The sequence below is a fragment of the Thrips palmi genome, unplaced genomic scaffold (genome assembly GCF_012932325.1).
Source record: "Thrips palmi isolate BJ-2018 unplaced genomic scaffold, TpBJ-2018v1 HiC_scaffold_1, whole genome shotgun sequence".
NCBI lineage: Eukaryota > Metazoa > Arthropoda > Insecta > Thysanoptera > Thripidae > Thrips > Thrips palmi.
Genome location: NW_023144620.1, coordinates 11438575 through 11457975, shown reverse-complemented (window position 1 = coordinate 11457975; position 19401 = coordinate 11438575). Strand labels below are relative to the sequence as shown.

Below are 19401 nucleotides of genomic sequence, written 5' to 3'. Positions count from 1 at the left end.
GACGCCGATACAAACTGACTTAACACACCGGTTTTTCGGCCAACGGACATCTCTTGGAGAGTATGTTAACCTGTTTCGTTGGGCTGACTTGCACACGCTTCACGAGACGCCGATTCAGAACAGGCTTTTAGGGACATTTTGCCAGACTGTGGTGAATAGACGCCTACTGGGTACTTCTTTAAAAAATTAATACAGATCAATGGTCACACACACGAAACACTCTGTGTCGCGTCATTCCACTGCAAATTTGGCGAAATTCGGCCGCCCCTCATTAACGGTGCCTCGCGATGAAGGCCAACCGGGGCAAGTAGTGCTTGGTGGTCCACTTGGCGGCTCCAGATTCGCACAGATTTGCGGAGGGTGGGTCGCGGAGCACACCCAGTCCTCCAGGCGGAGGGCTGCTGCAAGGCTGCTGGACGGACGGGAGAGGTGATTGTGCGGGAAAAGAAGTTAGTTCCGCTCCGGCGCCCCGATGCTGTCCCGTCGTCCCGTCCCTCGCCGCGCCACGCAGCCTGATTGAGTGACTGATCGTGGCGCCTCTCTCTCTCTCTCTCTCTCTCTCTCTCTCTCTCTCTCTCTCTCTCTCTCTCCCTCCCCCCTTCCCGGTTCCAGGAAACCCCGCGGGGCCCCGTTCCAACTATGCTGTTGTGTGTCCCCACCTGGGAGTTGCCGCTCCGGAATAGTTGTTGTTGTCGTTTCGCTGCCAAAGTGAGCAAAGAGCGCGGCGCGTGGAGTCGGCGAGGCGCGATTCCCCGCTGGATTTGGAACGGAGCGCTGATTGCTCGGAACTTGTCCCCGCGAAGGGTTCTTTGTCAAGTTGGCTGCCTGTGGTCTTTCGAAGAGCGTGTCGCCGCTATGTCTCTCTTGCATCTCTGCAGAGGAACCACACTGTACGAAAAAACCACAGTGAATCCCGTTAATTTTTTTGCCGGGATTTACTGTAGCTCAGAACACAGGATTTACTGTGCCTGGCTACAGTACTTACTGTACCAGGTACAGGATATTCCGTACTTCACTCCTGTGGTACAGTAAAGTCCGTACAAAGTACAGTAGATCCTGTAAAAAAAGTACAGTAAATCCTGTACTCTGAACTACAGTGCCAGCTGTACTAATCACTACAGGATTTCCTGTGATTTTTTCCCACAGTGCTGGTGCGGTACGGATCCTGGGATGGGGTGGGGTGGCTCTCGACCCCCCTCCCTCTCCTCTCTCTTCTTTGTAGGCTACCTGGACGGTTCTTAAAAATAAAGAACTTAGGCCCGACACAAGAGATGACAGAAAGTGCAACTCTACCACCACGGCCTTAACAAATTTCCTGGCTCCGCACCTGGCTTGTCTTGCCTCGCGAGGGCAGTCTGCACCAGGCAGCCCTGACCCGCGGGTAGGACTCAGGGGTCCGAGTCCCACGACCACAAATGCGGTCCAGCACCGTACCTAGAAGTCTTTGAGAGGAGTTGTCTAGTGCTTGGACGGTCGAAAAGTTTGCGCTTCAACGATGTGTCAGTTTCCCAGCGTCGCGGCCGACAAAACATTCCCCCCAGAAGGAGCGTGTCCACTGCAAGACGACCGAGCAGCGCGTTCTCAGGCCACTCGGTGCGAATCGAAGCACAACATGGAACGCTGCTCCCCGCAGTGGAAGGCCTAAAGGGTTATGGCGGGCGACACGCGACAAGTGCGGGCCGCCATATGATGCGGTTTAGCCGCGGCGGTCCCCGAGGACGGCGAGGACGGCGACGAGGGTGCCATGTGGCCGTCGGCCGCCCCGGCCTGCAGACTGATGCCGAGAGTCGTTTTCGTCGCTCTGTCTCTCTCGCACTCATGAGGCGTCCCGTAAAGGTGGGAGAAAGATGGAGCGACTGAAACGACTGTTGAAATGACTCTGCTGCAGCGTGGGAGACCGTGGCGGCCGTCTTCTTGGTGGCGGGTAAACACGATCCCTCTCGCGACCACTTCCCTGCGACAACAAGCAGCGCACGTCTTGCCTTGGATCTCCCTGCGTGGCGGATCCAGGGCAGGCCCTTTGTGGGGGTCGAAGTCGTCCTTTTTGCCTCCTTACGGGAACGGGTCAAAGTGTGGCTTTTGCCTTCCAGGCGCCAATTTCAGGGGCCAAGGTGGTTCAACTGTCCTCCTTTCCCGCTTGAGGCGCCCTGATAGCAGCTTAGTGCGAGAGGGCTGCTGAGGCAGTCCGTGTCGTGGTACGGGTGGGGTGCCCGGGTCCGGGCCGGCGAGCGCGCGGCGCGCACGGCCAGGACTTTGGGCCGTCTTGGCATGAGACGCGCCAATGAATTCATGGCCCCTGTCCGCCCTCGGCGGCCCTCGGCGGCCCTCGGCGGCCCTCGGCGGCCCTCGGCCCCCGCCCCACCATGAGCCCCCCGCCGCCCTCAAGGACCCGGTCGCCTGGCCATACGAAGACGGTGCGGAACCTCTGGCCGCCGTCAGCGCCGCCGCGCCTCTTGGCCTCGCCCCTCTACATGCCGACGGCCTCGACGGGGGGCAGCCGAGCAGACGGCGAGCCGGAAGTGTGGCTGCGGGTCTCCAGCGTCGCGGCGCCGCGAGACGAGACGCCACCGTCGGCGCCGCCCTCGCCGCGCGCTGGCCACGCCCCCCGGGCCGCGGGCCACGCCCATTGGCTGCGCCCTGCGCGCCCACCCCTCTGCCTTCTGCTCGCGCTGTCGTCTGCTAGCGCGGCCACGCCAGCACGCTGGCCGCGGGCAGGGCGGCAGCGCGGCAGCACGGCGAGGGCCCTGGCCGCCCCGAGCCGCGCCACCCTCTGGTGGGGGGCGGTTCCAGCTGGTGGCGGTACACGCCGCCAGCCAGTAGGAGCGCCGCAGAGCGTCGCCCGCCGCCAGCCGGAGGGGATATAGGACGCCGCGGCCACCCCGCCTCGCCAGTCCGCAGCGCGACGCCGACCAGACAGGACGTGCCCGCGCCAGCGCGCCACGCCGCCGAGCCTCCGCGAACGCCGCCGCCGTCGTGTCGAGCGCCGCGGCGAGTGTGGTGCAGTGCAGTGCCGACGCTTGAGTGACTCTGTGCGACCTTTGGATTACGATTCGCCCAGTGACATGGATTGCTTGCGCATCTCCGGAGCGTGAACCGTCGCCTCAACCCTTGTCACTGTCAACCACTGACTCGTCTTGAGGTGAGTCCCGGGGGGAAGTCCTTGGTGCCCTTACGTGGTCGTTATCTCTAGGTTTTTCGTTTTTAAAGGCACGCATAATTGGCCTTTATGCCTTGAGTAAACTGTAATCTCCTGTTTACTTTTCTCTAAATTAAATTCGTATCACTGTCGCTTTATGTGACTAGTTGTTCAACCAAATGAAACTGATGTTCATAGAAAGTGCGTGTCGTCGAATCTGTTGGCGCTGACGTTCTCCATGTCTGCCAGGATGACCATGGACATGCACGTGCAGCACCGCGGCGGTCTGCGGGTCGAGGCGGCCTCGGCCAGCACCAAGACCACCACGTCGTCGCCGGTGTCCTCGGAGGCGTCCGCCTCGTCCGGGCGCACCGGGTCGCCGAGCCGCAGCCCCGCCTCGTCGCCGTCCCTGCCCATCCTCCACAACAACAACAATAACAACAAGTCCCCGCCGCCGCCGCACCAGACGTCCAACAAGATGTCCATCAAGAGGAGTTTCGACGTGGCTTTCCTGATGGCCCCCGACGACCTGAGCACCATCAAGAAGCGCCACCAGGAGCAGGAGCAGCAGCTGCGCCTCGTGACCACGGCCTCGCTCATGATGAGGTCGGCGATGACGCCCTTGAACGTGGCCATCACGCCGCCGCAGCCCGCCGAGCACCAGCAGCACCGCATCCTGCAGCAGCACCCGCCCAGCCTGATGGTCATGGGCCACGGCCTCCACGACGACCAGGCGCGCTCCGCCTTCACCAAAGTGTCCTCGTCGTCCTCGCTGGGCCCGCTGTCCGGGCCGCTCTCCGGCCCGGGGCTGCTGCTCATGCAGAACCCTCCCCTGCCGACGTCGCCGTCGTCCGTCTCGTCCGTCTCGGCGGGCGGGCTGTCCCCCGCGTACCAGAACAGCCTCAGCCCCTCGCCAGGCCCCCGGCCCGCGTCCTCGGCCGCCTCCACGCCCACGCCCACCTCGCTGGGGGCGGTGCCCGGGGCCGGCTCCCCGCTGTACGGGGTGGCGTACCCGCCCGGCCAGCAGCCCGCCCCCGGAGGCGGCCCAGGCCACCCCTACGGCGCGCCGCCCTTCTACGTGCCACAGCCCGCCCCCGCGCCGCCGCCGTCCTCGCCGCCCGCGCACCCCGCGCAGGACAAGCAGGGCAAGGCTCGGCGCTACTCGCCGCCCTCGGCCAACGGCGGCGCGCCCTTCCCGTTCTACGGCAAGCCGGGCACGGAGCTGATGGCGGGCTTCCAGCGGCTGCGGCCCTCGGCGTCGCCCATCAACGCCATGCCGCCCGTGGGCGCACACGGCCATGGCGGCGTGGGCCCCGTGGGCCCCGTGGGGCCGTCGTCCATGCTGTACCAGGACTCGCTGGCCGCCTACACCAACCTGGCGGCCGCCGCTGCCGCCGCCTACCCCTTCGGCCCCGCGCCGCCCTCGGCCGCCCCCAGCGCCAACACCGCCCTGGCCGCCGCCGTGTCCGCCTCCCTGATGCCGCCCACGTTCGCCGCGCTGTCGCTGCCCGCGCAGAACGTGTGCGCCAAGTGCAACGTCAGCTTCAGGATGACGTCGGACCTGGTGTACCACATGCGCGCGCACCACAAGAGCGACCACGCCGTCAACGACCCCGGGCGGCGGCGACGCGAGCAGGACAAGCTCAAGTGCCCCGTGTGCGCGGAGAGCTTCCGGGAGCGTCACCACCTCACTAGGTAAGGAGCCTGGCAATTACGAAAATGAACCCCGCCACCCCTCAGCAGCCCGATTTAAAACCGCTACGGGATTTCGGTAGGAAGCATCATAAAGTAAAGTCCTGTGATTCATCAAAACCATCGGGCTGCCCAGTTCCCCAGTGTCCGATTTCACAGATTCTCTAAATGATAAGCGAGGCCGCTGCTAACTTCCTGATATCGACGCCTCCCCTCGAGCCCCACGGGGCCCGTCCCCGTCGACCCCGAGGCCCTTCTGCAGGCTGCCTCTGAACATCGCGTTTTTCGCGGCGTCCCTCTCGCACCCCTGCGGGACGTCCCATGAGTGCGAGAGAGACAGTGCGACGAACGCGCCGTTCGGAATCAGCCTGCTGGGCAGCGGCTAGGCCCTGCCCAATCAAGGCCCTTTCCATCGCATCGCCGCGATAAAAAAAAATCGAAATAAAAAACGCCGAGCCAAGGGTCGGGCCTGGGGTGCCACAGCGATGCGATTACTAGGGGGAAGACCGCGGCGCCGAGTCTGGCGGGTGGACAATTCATAACCACACTTGGGGGAGAAAGAGCAGCGACGAAAAAAAAGAAAAGCGGAGTGCGGGGGAGTTGAACCCACGACCTGGCCGTAACGCCCGTTTGTCTTTGTTTGCTCGCAGGCACATGACGGCCCACCAGGACAAGGAGGGCGACGCCAGTGAGGAGGTGGAGCAGCAGGTGGACCTGGCCCTGCTGGCGGGGAAGACGTCGCCGGCGTCGCGGCGTCGCGGCGCCGCCATGCCCATCGCCACGCCCTCCATCATGGCGGGCAGCGCGGCCAAGTGACCTCGGCCCTCGCCAAAACGGCAGCAGCAGCAACAACAACAACAGCAGCAACAGCAGCAACAGCAGCAACAGCAGCAGCAGCAACAACAACAGGAGCTGCATCACAACCAGCAGCAGCTGTCGCAGCGGCGCGCGCTGGCCGACGGCCACATCTACCGCCTGGCGGCGGCCGCGGCTGCGAGGGACTCTGCGAGGGACGCGCCGGCCGACCTGCGGCACGGCTACTTCCTCATCAACAACTACTACAACAAGTTCCACTGAGGGAGCCCAGTGGCGCTTGCGGTGGTGGAGGTGCTAAATGAAAAGTCGCCTTGGGAGCGGAGTGCGGATACCCGTTCCATCGGAGGCGGGAATAAATTAATTGAAAAACTGTGGTAGAAGAAATATATGAAGCTGTGATATAAAACTATATCTAGTCATTCTCGACAAAAAGTTACTGCAAGCTCATAATGTTATGTATTACTTGTTGTGTTTTGCCTTATTTTATTTCATTTTAATTTGTTATCGGTTATTATTGTCATGTACATATGATTATTTAATTACTATTGCGATATAATTTTAATTTTCGGCGCTTGCCTGGACGAGGGCGCCAAGTCTCATACGTAACGTCGATGTTATCGCGTAAATTTATCATAGTTACCAACTTTAGAATAATACTAATAACAATACATTTGAGCATAACCGCGCGATGGAATTCACCTGTGTTTTGGACGACGCGCCATCTTCCTCACTGTCTTCATTTATGTCACCTTTTTTAATTAGTTCAATGCAAATTGTACATAAAGAGCGAAGCGTGAGGGTTGGCGTAGCTAAATTGTGGACTCGGAAAAAGATTTATAACGACGGATGGCCGATGGGTCCCGGAGGCTCACTTCAGGAGAATAAAGCAAAGTTTTGTCTTTTCACCGCTCTCTCATTTATTCAATTTCTTCTAACCAATGTGCATTTTAAACTACACCTGCTAAACGAAAAATAAGAGGTGATCTACTCTGTCCGATGGCTCAGTACGATATGCTCCAATCAAAAACACGATGCTACCAAGGGCAGTTTGCTACGACCGGGCACTTGTAAGACGACTACAAACCCCGTGGCTTCCAGCGTTTCAGCAGAGCGTATACCAGCTTTTCGATTGTAGCTATCGAGTTTAGTCTATCGAACCGGGTTGATTACCACAACAATGTCTTTTTTTCCGTGTACTGACCACGACGAACACAAAGAGCGGATCATTAAAGCAAACGCGGTTCGCCGTGTCTGGCCGTGCCGCCCCTATGCTCGGCTCGTCACGGCCCGGTCGGTCACGCCGCCGTAAAGCCGCTCAACATATTCAATGACAACGCAGCGCCATCCGGACGCACGCCGGCGGCACGGCGCGGGGACACTGCGCTCCGAAGTCTCTGTCCCTCTCGCGCCCCGACAAAACGCCGCGCAAGAGCGAGAGAGAGTTACCGCTGGGGCGCGCCGAGCCACTGAAGCTCGCGGCCGGGAGAACAAAAACCGCACAGATTGGAATCGGAGCAAGTCGGAATTTATGGTCGCAACACGAAACAAACTTTCCACCCTTGCATAACAGGCGGTGGAGCCAGTCGACTGTGGCGCGTAGTGCGGCAGTAGTGCGAACTAGAGGGAGGCGACGGGCCGAGAGAGAGAGAGAGAGAGAGAGAGAGAGAGAGAGAGAGAGAGAGAGAGAGAGAGAGAGAGAGAGAGAGAGAGAGAGAGAGAGAGAGAGAGAGAGAGAGAGAGAGAGACGGGCAGAGACAGAGAGAAAGGGGGAGAGAGAGCGTGTGAGAGAGACACGAAGAGGAGCCTCACTCAAACACAAAGCTTATCATATCGTTCTCAGTCCATTTAATTTAAACATCACTCGCTACGGATCGAAAGGAATCAGCGTCGGAGGGGGAAGGGGGAGGGGGAGGGGGAAGTGGGAGGGGAAGGGTTGGAGGTGGACCAGCTCGACGCGCCGAGGCGAGTTCATTTGTTCTGTCTGCCGCACTTTGTCCCCGCTGTTTAGTGTTTTGTTAATATCACTCGATCCGTCGTAACTTGTTGTCATCGCGGTCTTGCTAAACACCGCGAGGCAGACAGCGGCTAAAGAACAGGAAGGGATTCTCAGGAAAGAAGCGGCTGAAAAAATGAGGTGGCTTGTTTTAAGGGGAGCTTGCTGATCGGGGAGGCGGGCGGAGCAGGCGGGTGCAACCCGCCCGCACGGCCGTGCCCGCGTTGCCTACGCGGGGGAACACAGGGGCCCTCGCCCCAGTACCATTACCATTAAGGGCTAGACTGATCGTAGGGCCCCGGTCGAGCGGGCGGTGGGCGATCCGCCTGGCCCGAGTGGAGGGCGGTGCAAGGCGTTGGGTTTGCGCACGGCACCGCCCCATCGGCGAGACGAGACCAGGCTGTCGACAAGGGCGTTCCAAAGCTCGTGAAATTGTTCAAGCCAGGGCGACGTCCAACATTGCATTGAAAATTTTGTATGATTGGGGACTGTCCGTGGTTGGAGTCGAAAATGTGTCGTGAAGTTATTAAAAAGATAGAGAGGACTTCCGAGTTTCCAACAAGTTCGCCGCCAATGAAATTTTCCAAAAACAAAATGATTGAAAACAAAAACGCACCACAACTTGTTCTTTTTTACTAAGCCGCGGAAAAAAAGGAATCGTCTCGGAATCACTTCTGGACAGCACCGCCTCCCTCGCTGCCCCCTCCTAATCCAGTGCAACACCACCACTTGTCCACCGCCATGGATTCGGTGGCCCCCCCCTCCCCTTTCCCAACACTCTGCGTCTTGTCACTGCCTCCCCCTCCCCCTCAATCGTCGTTCTTCTTTTACTCCCAATAGCATCTTCGCGGTCCGGAGACACTCCTCGGTCCGCCCTTCACGACTAGTTCTTCTTTCCGCCTTCTTCCTCCATTCGGGGGAGGGGGAATTGGAGGGGGGGGGGCTATCTTAAGAGGCGAGGCGGGGCGGCGGATGGTATGGCTCCCTCTCGGCCGCTCTCGCCGCCCCGCCTCGCTCTCATCATAATAATAACAACTCTATTCCAGCAGATGACCAAAGTTCACATATTTTTCGCGGGGATTGCGTTCATTCTCCCTTCGCCTCGCCTTCCTCCGCTGCTTCTCCCCCGGCCATTGTATAAAATATAGTTTAAGCACAGTCTGGGGCCGAGACGGGCGAGGCCGCGAGCGGCAGAGGTCTGAGCCGAGCGGCAGAGAGCGCTCCGCTCCGCGCGGGCCGGGTGGAGAGGAGCAGAGGTCTGCAGGCCAACATGTTCCGCCCAGATAAGGCAGGCTCCATTTTTATTGGCCTTTGCTCCAGGAGGCGCGGGCGGGGTGGGGCGGGGTGGGGCGGGGTGCTCACGACAGTTGAGCCGGCTCAGCGGCCTGGGCCGTGCTGTCAAGACTCGCTACAGCCGTCGCCATCGCGCAGGCACGGCGGCCGGGGAAGTCACTCCAATGTGGCCAGGGTGTGCGATCACCTCGAGAAATTCCTTATTTTTCAGAACACTTCGCAGAGTGTACTCGCTGAAGCAGGACTTTCCAAGCCTCATCGTGTTCGTTGTCTACGAGGGGCAAACAACTTCGTCAAAATTTGTACACCGTTATTTCAAATTCACGTTATTTCACGTCATTTTATTGTTATTTCGCCGTTATTTCAAGGGTATTTCAACGTTATTTCGCGTCATTTCACGTTATTTCGCGTTATTTCACGTTACTTCACCGTTATTTCTACGTTATTTCACCGTTAATTCAACGTTATTTCAATGTTATTTCACGTTATTTCACCGTTATTTCACGTTATTTCAAGGAAAATGTACACCAAAATTCAAGTTGTTTGCCCCTCGTTGTCTGTAAAGAAGAGCGTATAGCCTGCCGAAGGTTGGATCAACGGTCACGGAAAAATGATTCCTGGTCGTGATATTTGCCGGACATTTGTCAGGCTAAGAGCATTCCTTCAGGCCAAGGGCATATCATGGCCAAAAGTGTCACAGAAACTCACGAATGTAACCAAAATATTCACCACTCTGAATTAAAAGTTGTTTTTTTTCCTCGGATTTTCCCCTGAGGCACGCGAAGGCCCGCTTTCATGATCGTGGTTCCGTCGATCCGTTCCCCCAGGTTCCCGTTGGCGGCCGCCCCGCGGCTGGCGCTGGCAGCACGTGGGATGTTGTGGTTTTCCCTCGGCGCTACAGCTTCGCACACGGGGCGCCGCCACCCCCAGCGTGACCAATGGCCGCACCCCGCCGCCCCCTTTGGCCGCCATGTAATGCCTGATTAGTTCCGCGCCTTTTACAAACTCGAGCAAGGCGGTGCTTTTGTCCCGCCACGCGCGCGGCTCGTAAAGTGAGGCCGCGGCCGGGAGTCGAACCCGCGGCGCAAGGTCACGGAATCACAGATGCTCCGCTCACGGCGCGACGGCGGACATCGCTAATGGCGTGGGAGCAAGATTGTCGTCTTGGTCGCGTCCGAAAGCAGCGTTCGCAGCGCCGCCGGCCGATCCTGATGAATTAATAAATCCGGCCGAACAGATAAATCCGAACGCAGCCCCCATTTATAAACGGCAGCGCCCGGGTCGGCCGCGCTATAAGTCACGGCGAAGAGAGAAAAAAGCCGGAGGAATCGGCATTAGAGAGGCGGAGGGAAAAAGATGAAAGTAGGCGTGGGCAGGGAGGAGAGAAAGACAGCGCGGAATTGGAAAGAAAAAGCGAAATCTGATGCGGAGCGGGTTGCCGGCGACCGTCACGGCCACGGCGGGGGCTCGCGGCCGGGGCGGTTCGGCGAGCGTTCGCGTCTGGCCCTCGGCCCTCGGATTGGACTGAATCCGAACAGCGCCTTCGTCGCTCTGCCTCTCTCGCACCCTGCGGCATGCCCGGCGAGTGCGAGAGAGACGGAGCGGCGATCCTTCGGAACGCGAGGCGGTCGGCCGACAGAATGATCACGGGATTTATGACCATCTGCCGGGGGGCGCCGCCGAGCGCGCCAAGCGCCAGGCAGCAGCGCGAGCAGCGACATCGAAAAATTAAAACGTCCTTTGTGTGCGGCCGGCGCAGTGTCTCTCTCGCACTCGAGGGGCGACCCGCAGGGGTGAGAAAGAGAGACGCAGAGCGACGGGAAGGCCGTCGGCAGGAAGGTGCCCGCCCGCCCTCTGGACCTGGAGTCTGCTTCGCCCTGGAGTGGCACCGGGAAGGACAACACTGGCCTCCAAAACGAGAAAAAAAAGGGACAAAGAGGAACATTGCACGCAGGAAGGACTGAGTTGGGCGGCGCGCGGCGCGTCATGTCCGAAAGTCCGAAAGGCACTAAATTATTCCTGTTTATTTGGGCAACTCGCTCGGCGCCCGCGGTCTTTAATATGTAAATGTCTCCTTCACAAAGTTGAGCTTATTTCGCGCGGCGTGTCCTGCGAGCTGTTTGCCTCTCTTCTCTTTTTTTCTTTCTCCTTTTCTTATTTAATTCTCCGCGCCTTTTGCGCGCTTTTGCGCGAGTTCCGCCGTAACGTCCCCCCCCCCTTTTGCTCTCATTCGCCTCCACCAGTCGTCTATTGTTTTTCCACAGGCGGGAAAATCTTATTTCACGAAATTGCTCGAACATAAAAGAAGGGAAGGGGGCGGGGGTAGTAAGTGCGCAAAGACACCACGACGCGCGGCGCTACTCGAGCGGGGGCCGCGCAGCGCGCAGAGCAGTGCAGCGGACACTTTTATTCGTTCAAAAATTATTGCCACGCCGAATTATTATCCGCGCGAGTATCCGGCCCAGGATGGCTGCGGCTCCAGGCGAGACTCCAGGCGAGACTCCAGGCGAGACTCCAGGCGAGGCTCCAGGCGAGACTCCAGGCAAGGATCCAGGCTAAGGGGAAAATAAATTTGAAAATTTTTGTACACCGCAAAAGTTCAAGTTATTCAAGTTATTTAATGTTATTTCACGGTACTTCGACGTTATTTCACGTTATTTCACTGCTACGTTTTTTTTCATGGTATCCCAGATTATTTTACTTTTTAGGCACAAAGTAGCCTTATTTTCACATTATTTTACGTTATTTTCGCATTATTTTACGTTATTTCACATTATTCAAACGATATTTAAAGGGAAACGTACACCAAATTTCAAGTTGTTTCCCCCTTTTTCCAGGTGAGGTTTCAGGCGAGGCTCCGCAGGTGATGTTCCAGTTGAGGCTCCAGGCGAGACTCCTGGCGAGTCCCATCCCATCCGGGTCCGCGCTGAGGCTTGCGCTGCACAAAGGCGGCGCTGCTCCTCGGAAGGCTGACTCCAAACTCCCCTCTGTCTCTCTCGCGCTCACGCAGCGTCGCTGTGGGGTGCGAGAGAGCCTGCGGGTGTACCCACTGTTGGGACTCAGCCCGGAGGCCTGGACTCATATTGCGGCGCATTGTGTGGCCAGGTACGCTGTGTTTCGCGGCACCAGGTTGGCTATTCTGCGCCGCGTTTCGGGCCGCGCTGCGTTTCGCGCCACCAGGTTGGCCATTCGGGGACCAGGCGCGCATCCGGGGGCCCCGGAAGGCGCTCCGGCGAGTCCGGTCCACTGGGGGATGGAGTCTGGGAGCCCCGAGGGGGACTCCAGGAGCGAGGGGTGGCTGCAAAGGATGGCCAAAGGCTGCGCCACACCGGAAGGAAGAGGGAAGCACGACCCGGGGCAGGTGAGAAAAGAGAGAGAGAGAGAGAGAGAGAGAGAGAGAGAGAGAGAGAGAGAGAGAGAGAGAGAGAGAGAGAGAGAGAGAGAGAGAGAGAGAGAGAACGACAGAGGAAACAGCAAGGGAGGGGTAAAACGAGAGAGAGACAGTCGGGGGAAGTTGGTTGCCCATGCGGTTTGAAGGTTGAGCTCAGCGCCGAGGAAGACATTCAAATTCATTTCGAAGCGGATATTTATTCGAGCATTGGAGCCCCCCTCCCTCTAACTTTCTTGATTCTCAGAAATGTCGTTCGGTCGCTCCGTCTCTCTTACACACTGGTAAAACAAAGGCATAAAAATTACGCCCTTTAGGGCATAAATGCTCTTTTACGCCCTTGCAAGGGCATAAATCGTTTTATGCCCTTGGGAAGGGCGTAAATGGTATGGGAATTTCAAGCAAAATTTTAATGCCCTTCCGAAAGGCATTAACGATTTATGCCCTTTAAGGGCGTAAATCTTTTACGCCCTTTAAGGCCAGGGACAGGTGAAAAAATGAAGAAGTTTGGTGAAATTAAATGAAATGAGTTCTGGGTGGAAAATGGTCCTTTGGACCTTCTTCTTTCAGGATCTGTCGGGACTTCGACTATCCGGGACCTGGAAGTGCTTAAAATACATCTTTTCGCACACTTCTGCATTTCCGACATTTTAGTAAAATTGTCCGTTTTGCCATCAAGGGGAGATTCTGGTGAAAATCTTGCCATTTTCAAAATGAACCCCACTGTCATAATTTGTTGGGAGTATGAAATCATACTTCAAAGAGACCATGAGCTCATGAAGAGACTAAGATTTGATTTTTGAAGGCATATGCCAGGTCTTGAACCCAGTCGAATTGTCTTGTTTGGACTGTTTTGGCTTTATTTAGCCGTATCTTAAAAAATCCTCTTGTGCATACTATTTTGACGTAAAAGGCTCATCTTCACATTTTGCAATTCTTCGATTCATTTTAAGAAGATTCCAGCATGCCAAGTTCAAAATTTCCATTATATTAGTAATCACATGCTTTTTTCATCTAAGAAGTCACTAAAACTTGTCTATTTTGTACATTGTTGATCAATTTAAGTGAAATGCATGCTTAAGAAGCTTGCCAATGATAATGTAATGGACATTTTCAGTTGTGCATGCTGGTATCCTTTAAAAATGAATCGAAGAAGTGAAAAATATCCAGGTCAACCTTCTACGACAAAATAGTGTGCGCAAGAAGATTTTTTTGGCTGAAAATCCATTAAAATCTGTCACCAAACTTTAAATGCCCTTTTCTCCGAAGACATTTTTTCAACATTTGAATGGTCCTGTGCGCATACAGTTTGAAGTGTCGTCAATGATATTTTTTCCACTGACTCAGTAGGTTATTGCGAGGAAACGCAAGTGACAGTTTTTGTATATTCCACCCAAAAGTATGGTTTTGGATATTGGTTTTTACAAAAAAAGGGAAAATCTTTGGTTTTTGACAAATGTCGAAGTTGAAAATTTGGTATTTTGCTATCAGTGCCGGAAACTAAAATTTGTCACTTGCGTTTGTTCTTTGGACTTAGACGAACAAAAAAATATGTCGGTCAGGTCAATAAACCAAAATGGGAAACGCACAGGAATTTTTTAACAAACACTTACAAAATTATAAAAAAGCCTGTATCTCAGGAACCGCTTAATATTATGGGATGGGATTTTGGGTGAAATAGTTTTTCATTAGGAGTAAGATTTTGACAGAAAATAAGAAGTTTTGGACCAGCAGTTTCTGAGATCATTTTTTCACCTGTCCCTAGCCTTAAGGGCATAATTTTTATGCCTTTGTTTCACCAGTGCACCCCTACGTGACGCTCCGCGAGTACGAGAGAGACAGATCGACCAAGTTATCCTTCGAAATCAGGCACACACACACACACACACACGCGCACACACACACACACACACACACACACACACACACACGGCACTACCAGGGCAATCTGTGGCGCCGTGCTGCGGCCCCCCAAGACCACCTTCCCGACGCGGGGCGCGGGGGCGTGTGGGCGTGGCGCCTCCCTGCCCCTCGCCAGGCCCTCGGCGGATCTTGGCAGTGGACCAAGCCAAGTTCCCAAGTCGGTATGCACCCCAACCCCCTCGCGGCCCTTGCGGTCATCTTCCAGGAACGCGGCCTGCTAGCGCCGCTAGCGCCCCGCAAGATGGCGGTGGAGCCGGCGGCGCCGTGCCGCGGGGAGGCCGCGCGCTATGCGTGTTCGCGGGGTGCTCCAGACTGATGCCGAGAGTCGTTTTCGTCGCCCCGTCTCTCTCGCACCTATACGGGACGCCCCTTGAGTGCGAGAGAGACAGAGTGACGAACGCGACTCTCAGCCTGCTGGGGGAACAAGCTGGCCGATTCGCGCCGCCCGCGGTAATCACATGTCCGCGTTGGACACGGCCGGGGAGGCAGCCACTGCGAAAGATCGCCCCGCGTCGCCCTGCAGACCGATGAGCGGGAGAGAGACAGCGACGAGAACGATCCTCGGGATCAGTCTGCTGCTTATGGCCATGGGAACGCGGGCGCGCTCTCGAATCGCGGCCGTGCTGCGCGTTGCCGCGCGTTCCGCGACGACACGCTTCCGGGAAGAGGTTCCGGGCGTTCCGGGACGCGGGGAGGGACGCCGCGGTGACGGACATGACTCGTGCGAAGCGCGAGGCACTCCACACTGTCAGAAAAAAAGTCCGTAAATTTACGGAGAAAGTTACTCTAATTTTGGGAATGGAGGCTCCGTAAATTTTCCATATTTTTACGGAGATTCTCCATATTTTTACGGAGATTTTCCGCATTTTTACGGAGATGAACCGCATTTTTGCAGAAATAAACGCATTTTAACGGTTTACTTCCCTCCATCCACCTTCGATGTTAATGCAAACAGTGTCCTTTTAGACGAAAGTGATATTCTCCAAAACTGTTTGAGGATCCACTTGACCACATGCCATTAGGATCGGATAAATGGCCGGAACCCCAAAGGCGAGGTCGCTTTAGGGAAGGCGTACTCTTGGAACACCTAATCAGTTGGTCACCCAACCCATCGATAACGTGAATTAGTCTGTTCTTTTTGATAAGTAAGGCTTCTATTTCATTTATATACATAACTTCCATATTTTTACGGAGAAAATCCATAATTCAAAAAAACGGAGATCTCCGTTAAAAAAAAGGACAGTCTCCGTTAAATTTCCGTATTTTTACGGAGTTTTCTGACAGTGCACGACGTCCACGACCCCGCACCCCCCGCCCAGCGTAGCGGGACCCCTGGTCTCGCCCGATGCTTCGTGTACGAAACGATCACTGATCACTCGCCGGCTGACGTGAGGTTGGTGTTTGGATTTTTGTCTTGTTTCGTTTTAGTTTGGTTTGGTTTCGTATTTCTGCTGTGCTGATTTGTTTGGTTTCACTTTCATTTGGATCGTTTGGTTTTCTTTCCTGTCGTTTTGTTTTCTGTAGGAAAGAGACACTTTTTTGATGAGTATCGTTTTGGTCCCTTTCCTAATTTCCGTTTTTTTCTCGACAGTTTGTGAAACTTTGCGATAGCAACACGACCTGCGCAAAGTCGCGGCTCATCCTGGATTCTCACGCCTCCCCCTTGCTGCCGAAAACAGGCAGCGATCGCTGTAATGCTGTAACGCTCTCCGACGCGCGAAATCGGTTCGGGACGCTCCACGTCGAGGTCGCGGGGGGCGTGGTGGTCCGGCGCGACACCCGCTTGCACACTGATTCCGAAGAATCATTTCGTCGCTCTGTCTCTCTCGCACTCATGGTGCGTCTCGGAGCGGTGCGAGAGAGACAGAGCGACGAAATGATTCTTCGGAATCAGACGCGGCAGAGCACGCGTCTCGTCTACGAGACACGAGAACGCCGTCAGACGCATATGCCTCGTCGCTTGACACGCTAACGCGACTCGGCAGTCAGTGTCTGTTGTTGTTGTTTTTGTTTTGTTGTTGACTTTCGCACTGTTTTTCAGGCGCGAAACAGACCAAATCCTAGTCTGCCTCCCTCGGTCAGTACATTCAGAGCAGGTCACATGTTTAGCAGCGTTCCGCACATTTGCATCACATTTACGTAGCTTAGCGTTTGCCGCGATGACCCCTGCCACTGGACATCCCCTAACCACCGCGCTCGCACACACGCATACACACGCGCGCGCGCGCACACACACACACACACACACACCTACACACACACACACACACACACACACACACACACACACACACACATATACACATACACATACACACGCACGCACACGCACACATTCATTCATACACACGCAATCGCATACGCACTCGCGTAAACGTAAAACATGTGTGAGCGCGCCGGGGGCAGACGGCGGTCCGAGCTAAATGGTTCGCGGTGCTTGGGAAAAGGTTCACGGTCCGTTTGCAGCCGTCTAACGCCGTATAAATGAGTTAGCGCGAATTACGCACAAAAAAGCATATGCAAGAGGCACGGAAAAAACGGGACCGGATGAAAAGAGGGTGTGACTACTTTTTATTTTTTGGAGCCCGCGAAAAAATGCAGGGTTTGGCTTGGCGCTGGAATGATTGAACTTCTGTCACTAGTGCAAAATCCGAGTTAGCTTACGAATCGTAAGTTACGATGAACTTACGTACGCCTGCGACGTACACTAACGAAAAGAAACATGAATTGGGCTTAAAATATCATTCAACATGGATTCAGCGTCCCAAAGTTGTCGATTTTGATGTTACGAAGGAAATCTTCCACATCTGTGTGATTCTGAATAACGATGCGCGACATGGGGATGGCACCCCCTCATCGTGTCCTTGAAAATAACACATCGATCCTGATTGGTCCCTATTCCCTTCTTCCTTCCGATCCAATCATCAAATAGCAGGCCTATTGCTCCCCTTCCATGGTTCCATCGCCACCCAGCGCGAGTGAGAGAAAGGGAGAGGTGGACAGACCGACCGACACACAGCTTCTGCGTCTCTCTCTCTCTCTCTCTCTCTCTCTCTCTCTCTCTCTCTCTCTCTCTCTCTCTCTCTCTCTCTCTCTTTCCAACCCGCAGGCAAAGTTTCGCGGTTTCCTCAAAGTAAGCAGCCAGGCAGGCGGGCAGGCTCGGCGCCGCGCTGTCACTGATCGCTTTTGCAAGGCCCCGCCTCCACTCCATTGGGTTATCGCGCGCGGATCGCTGCTGCTGGGCGGGACGCCCGGGACGGGGCCCCGGACGGGGCGAGAGCGGCGCGATGATATTCTGCTAGAGTTCACAGCAATGTTTTCGCCGCGGTTTCCCGGACGAATTTGGCGCGAGACGAGGCGAAGACGCGGCGTGAGGAGCACTGTGAAAATTTGAGTCGTCACTTGATGACAATTTCAAGGCTAATTTTCCTTACAACAATGTCATCAAAACAATTGATGACATTGTTGTCACCCCCATGCAATAAGTATAGGAGCTTTCATGAAAATGTCATCAATTTGTGATGAGACTGTCATCATTTGAGAGTGATGAAAGTATCATCCACGTTTTTGTCATAAATAAATTTTCACAGTGAGGTAGGGCAGGCCTGGTTCGTCGTCTTCTTTGCCACTAGAACGGCTGTAAAAAGTCTACGAAATGCAAAGGTTTTTTAAAATGTATGAAGAGTTTCTTCGTGTTACGAAGAAAATCCTTCGTAATACGAAGCATTCATGCATACTACGAAGCATTTCTTCGTACATAATACGAAGCAATTCTTCAATGCGTTCATTGCCTTCGCAGTTATGAAACGGATAGACTTTTTCGAGTGTGGTGGTGAGCGCCGACTTGCCTCCCCGAGTTGGGCTCGCCGGGCTTCGTGCGTCACAGAACAGCGGACTGATCCGCCGTTTTAATAATTAATAATTATCGGGGGAAAGTTGGTGGCGGCCGGCCGAGCGATTCGGAAGAGCCGTTTCGTCGCTCTGTCTCTGTCGCACTCGTGGGGCTCTCCGTAAGGGTGCGAGAGAGACAGAGCGAAGGCCGAACCGCCGGCCGATACTTGTTCGAGTTGAGCGGCGCGCGTCGCTCCTCGTGATTATCGGCGCTGCACTGTAAACACTCTGAAACGAACGCGAAATAAACGCGCTTCGCGACGAAGATGTGATCACGCGATCAGACTGTCCGACACCGTAAAACCATGCGGCCTCGGGGTCTTCTTATGCCAGTCATACCAACAGCAAACAACAAACAAAAAGTTTCGCTACCCGGGCGGAAGGATCAGTAGTACAACAACTACAGTCTTGCGTCTGCTGGGAACAAAATAAGTTATCGGACTATGTACTTGAGAAAAAAAAGTAAGTCATTGGTTATGAGTCTCAAATTTCAGGTTATCACCCCTTAATCGAAATACATAGGGAAAATTTCCTAATGCTTCTAAAGAACACAAGATAAAGGCCTTTAAGCATCGGTAGACCCCGGTAGAAAAATAAACTGCGGCATAGTCTTGGGTGATGTCACGTCACACACTAAATGCTTATGGACTTTATCGGACTTCATGTCCATAACTATGGCCGTTTTTGTACATACAGAACTTATGTACAAATTTGTACATAAATTAGGTACAATGTTTTACATACTTAAGCACAATATGGAAATATTGTTCCTAATTTATGTACAAATTTGTACATAAGTTCTGTATGTACAAAAACGGCCATAGCTATGGACAATAAAGTACATAAGACATTTAGCATGCACTCGAAGTTCCATAGCACAGCGGATCCCAATGATACTCGTATGGACGTGAGAGATTCACTAACTGCATCCCCCCTTCTCTCTCTCTCTCTCTCTCTCTCTCTCTCTCTCTCTCTCTCTCTCTCTCTCTCTCTCTCTCTCTCTCTCTCTCTCTCTCTCTCCCACCCCCACCCCCACCCCCTGCCGATGTGCTATCTGGCAGACTTTATCGCGATGAGTAATGGCGGACGGCTCATTGACTGCATTAAACTAATTCCCCTTTCCTTTGTCTTACAGTGTTGCGCTCATCTTGAACCCTTTTGTCGCTGATTTATGTCCGGTTTTATCTGAATTCCGCTTTTTGGACGCGTCGCCGCGCCTCGCCAACGCCCTCCGAACGGCGGTTTCGTCGCCGCGTCTCTCTCGCACGC

General features: G+C 55.0%; 1 protein-coding gene across 1 annotated transcript; it reads left to right on the top strand.

Moving 5' to 3' along the window:
- The first annotated feature begins 3386 nt into the window (after positions 1–3386).
- Positions 3387–18711, top strand: LOC117644656 (endochitinase A). The gene is made up of 4 exons (XM_034384302.1): positions 3387–4132; positions 4586–4831; positions 5479–5545; positions 18655–18711. Exons 1-4 carry the CDS (start codon positions 3387–3389, stop codon positions 18709–18711), a joined length of 1116 nt encoding a protein of 371 aa, XP_034240193.1.
- Positions 18712–19401: the final 690 nt, after the last annotated feature.

Bases quoted from the DNA above. Each gene is read 5' to 3' on its own strand.
- LOC117644656 (XM_034384302.1), top strand. From the start codon at position 3,387: ATGACCATGGACATGCACGTGCAGCACCGCGGCGGTCTGCGGGTCGAG. The intron at 4,133-4,585 runs GTACGGGGTGGC...CGCCAACACCGC, and splicing joins CCCGGGGCCGGCTCCCCGCT to CCTGGCCGCCGCCGTGTCCG. The intron at 5,546-18,654 runs GCCCTGCTGGCG...CGAAATACATAG, and splicing joins TGGAGCAGCAGGTGGACCTG to GGAAAATTTCCTAATGCTTC.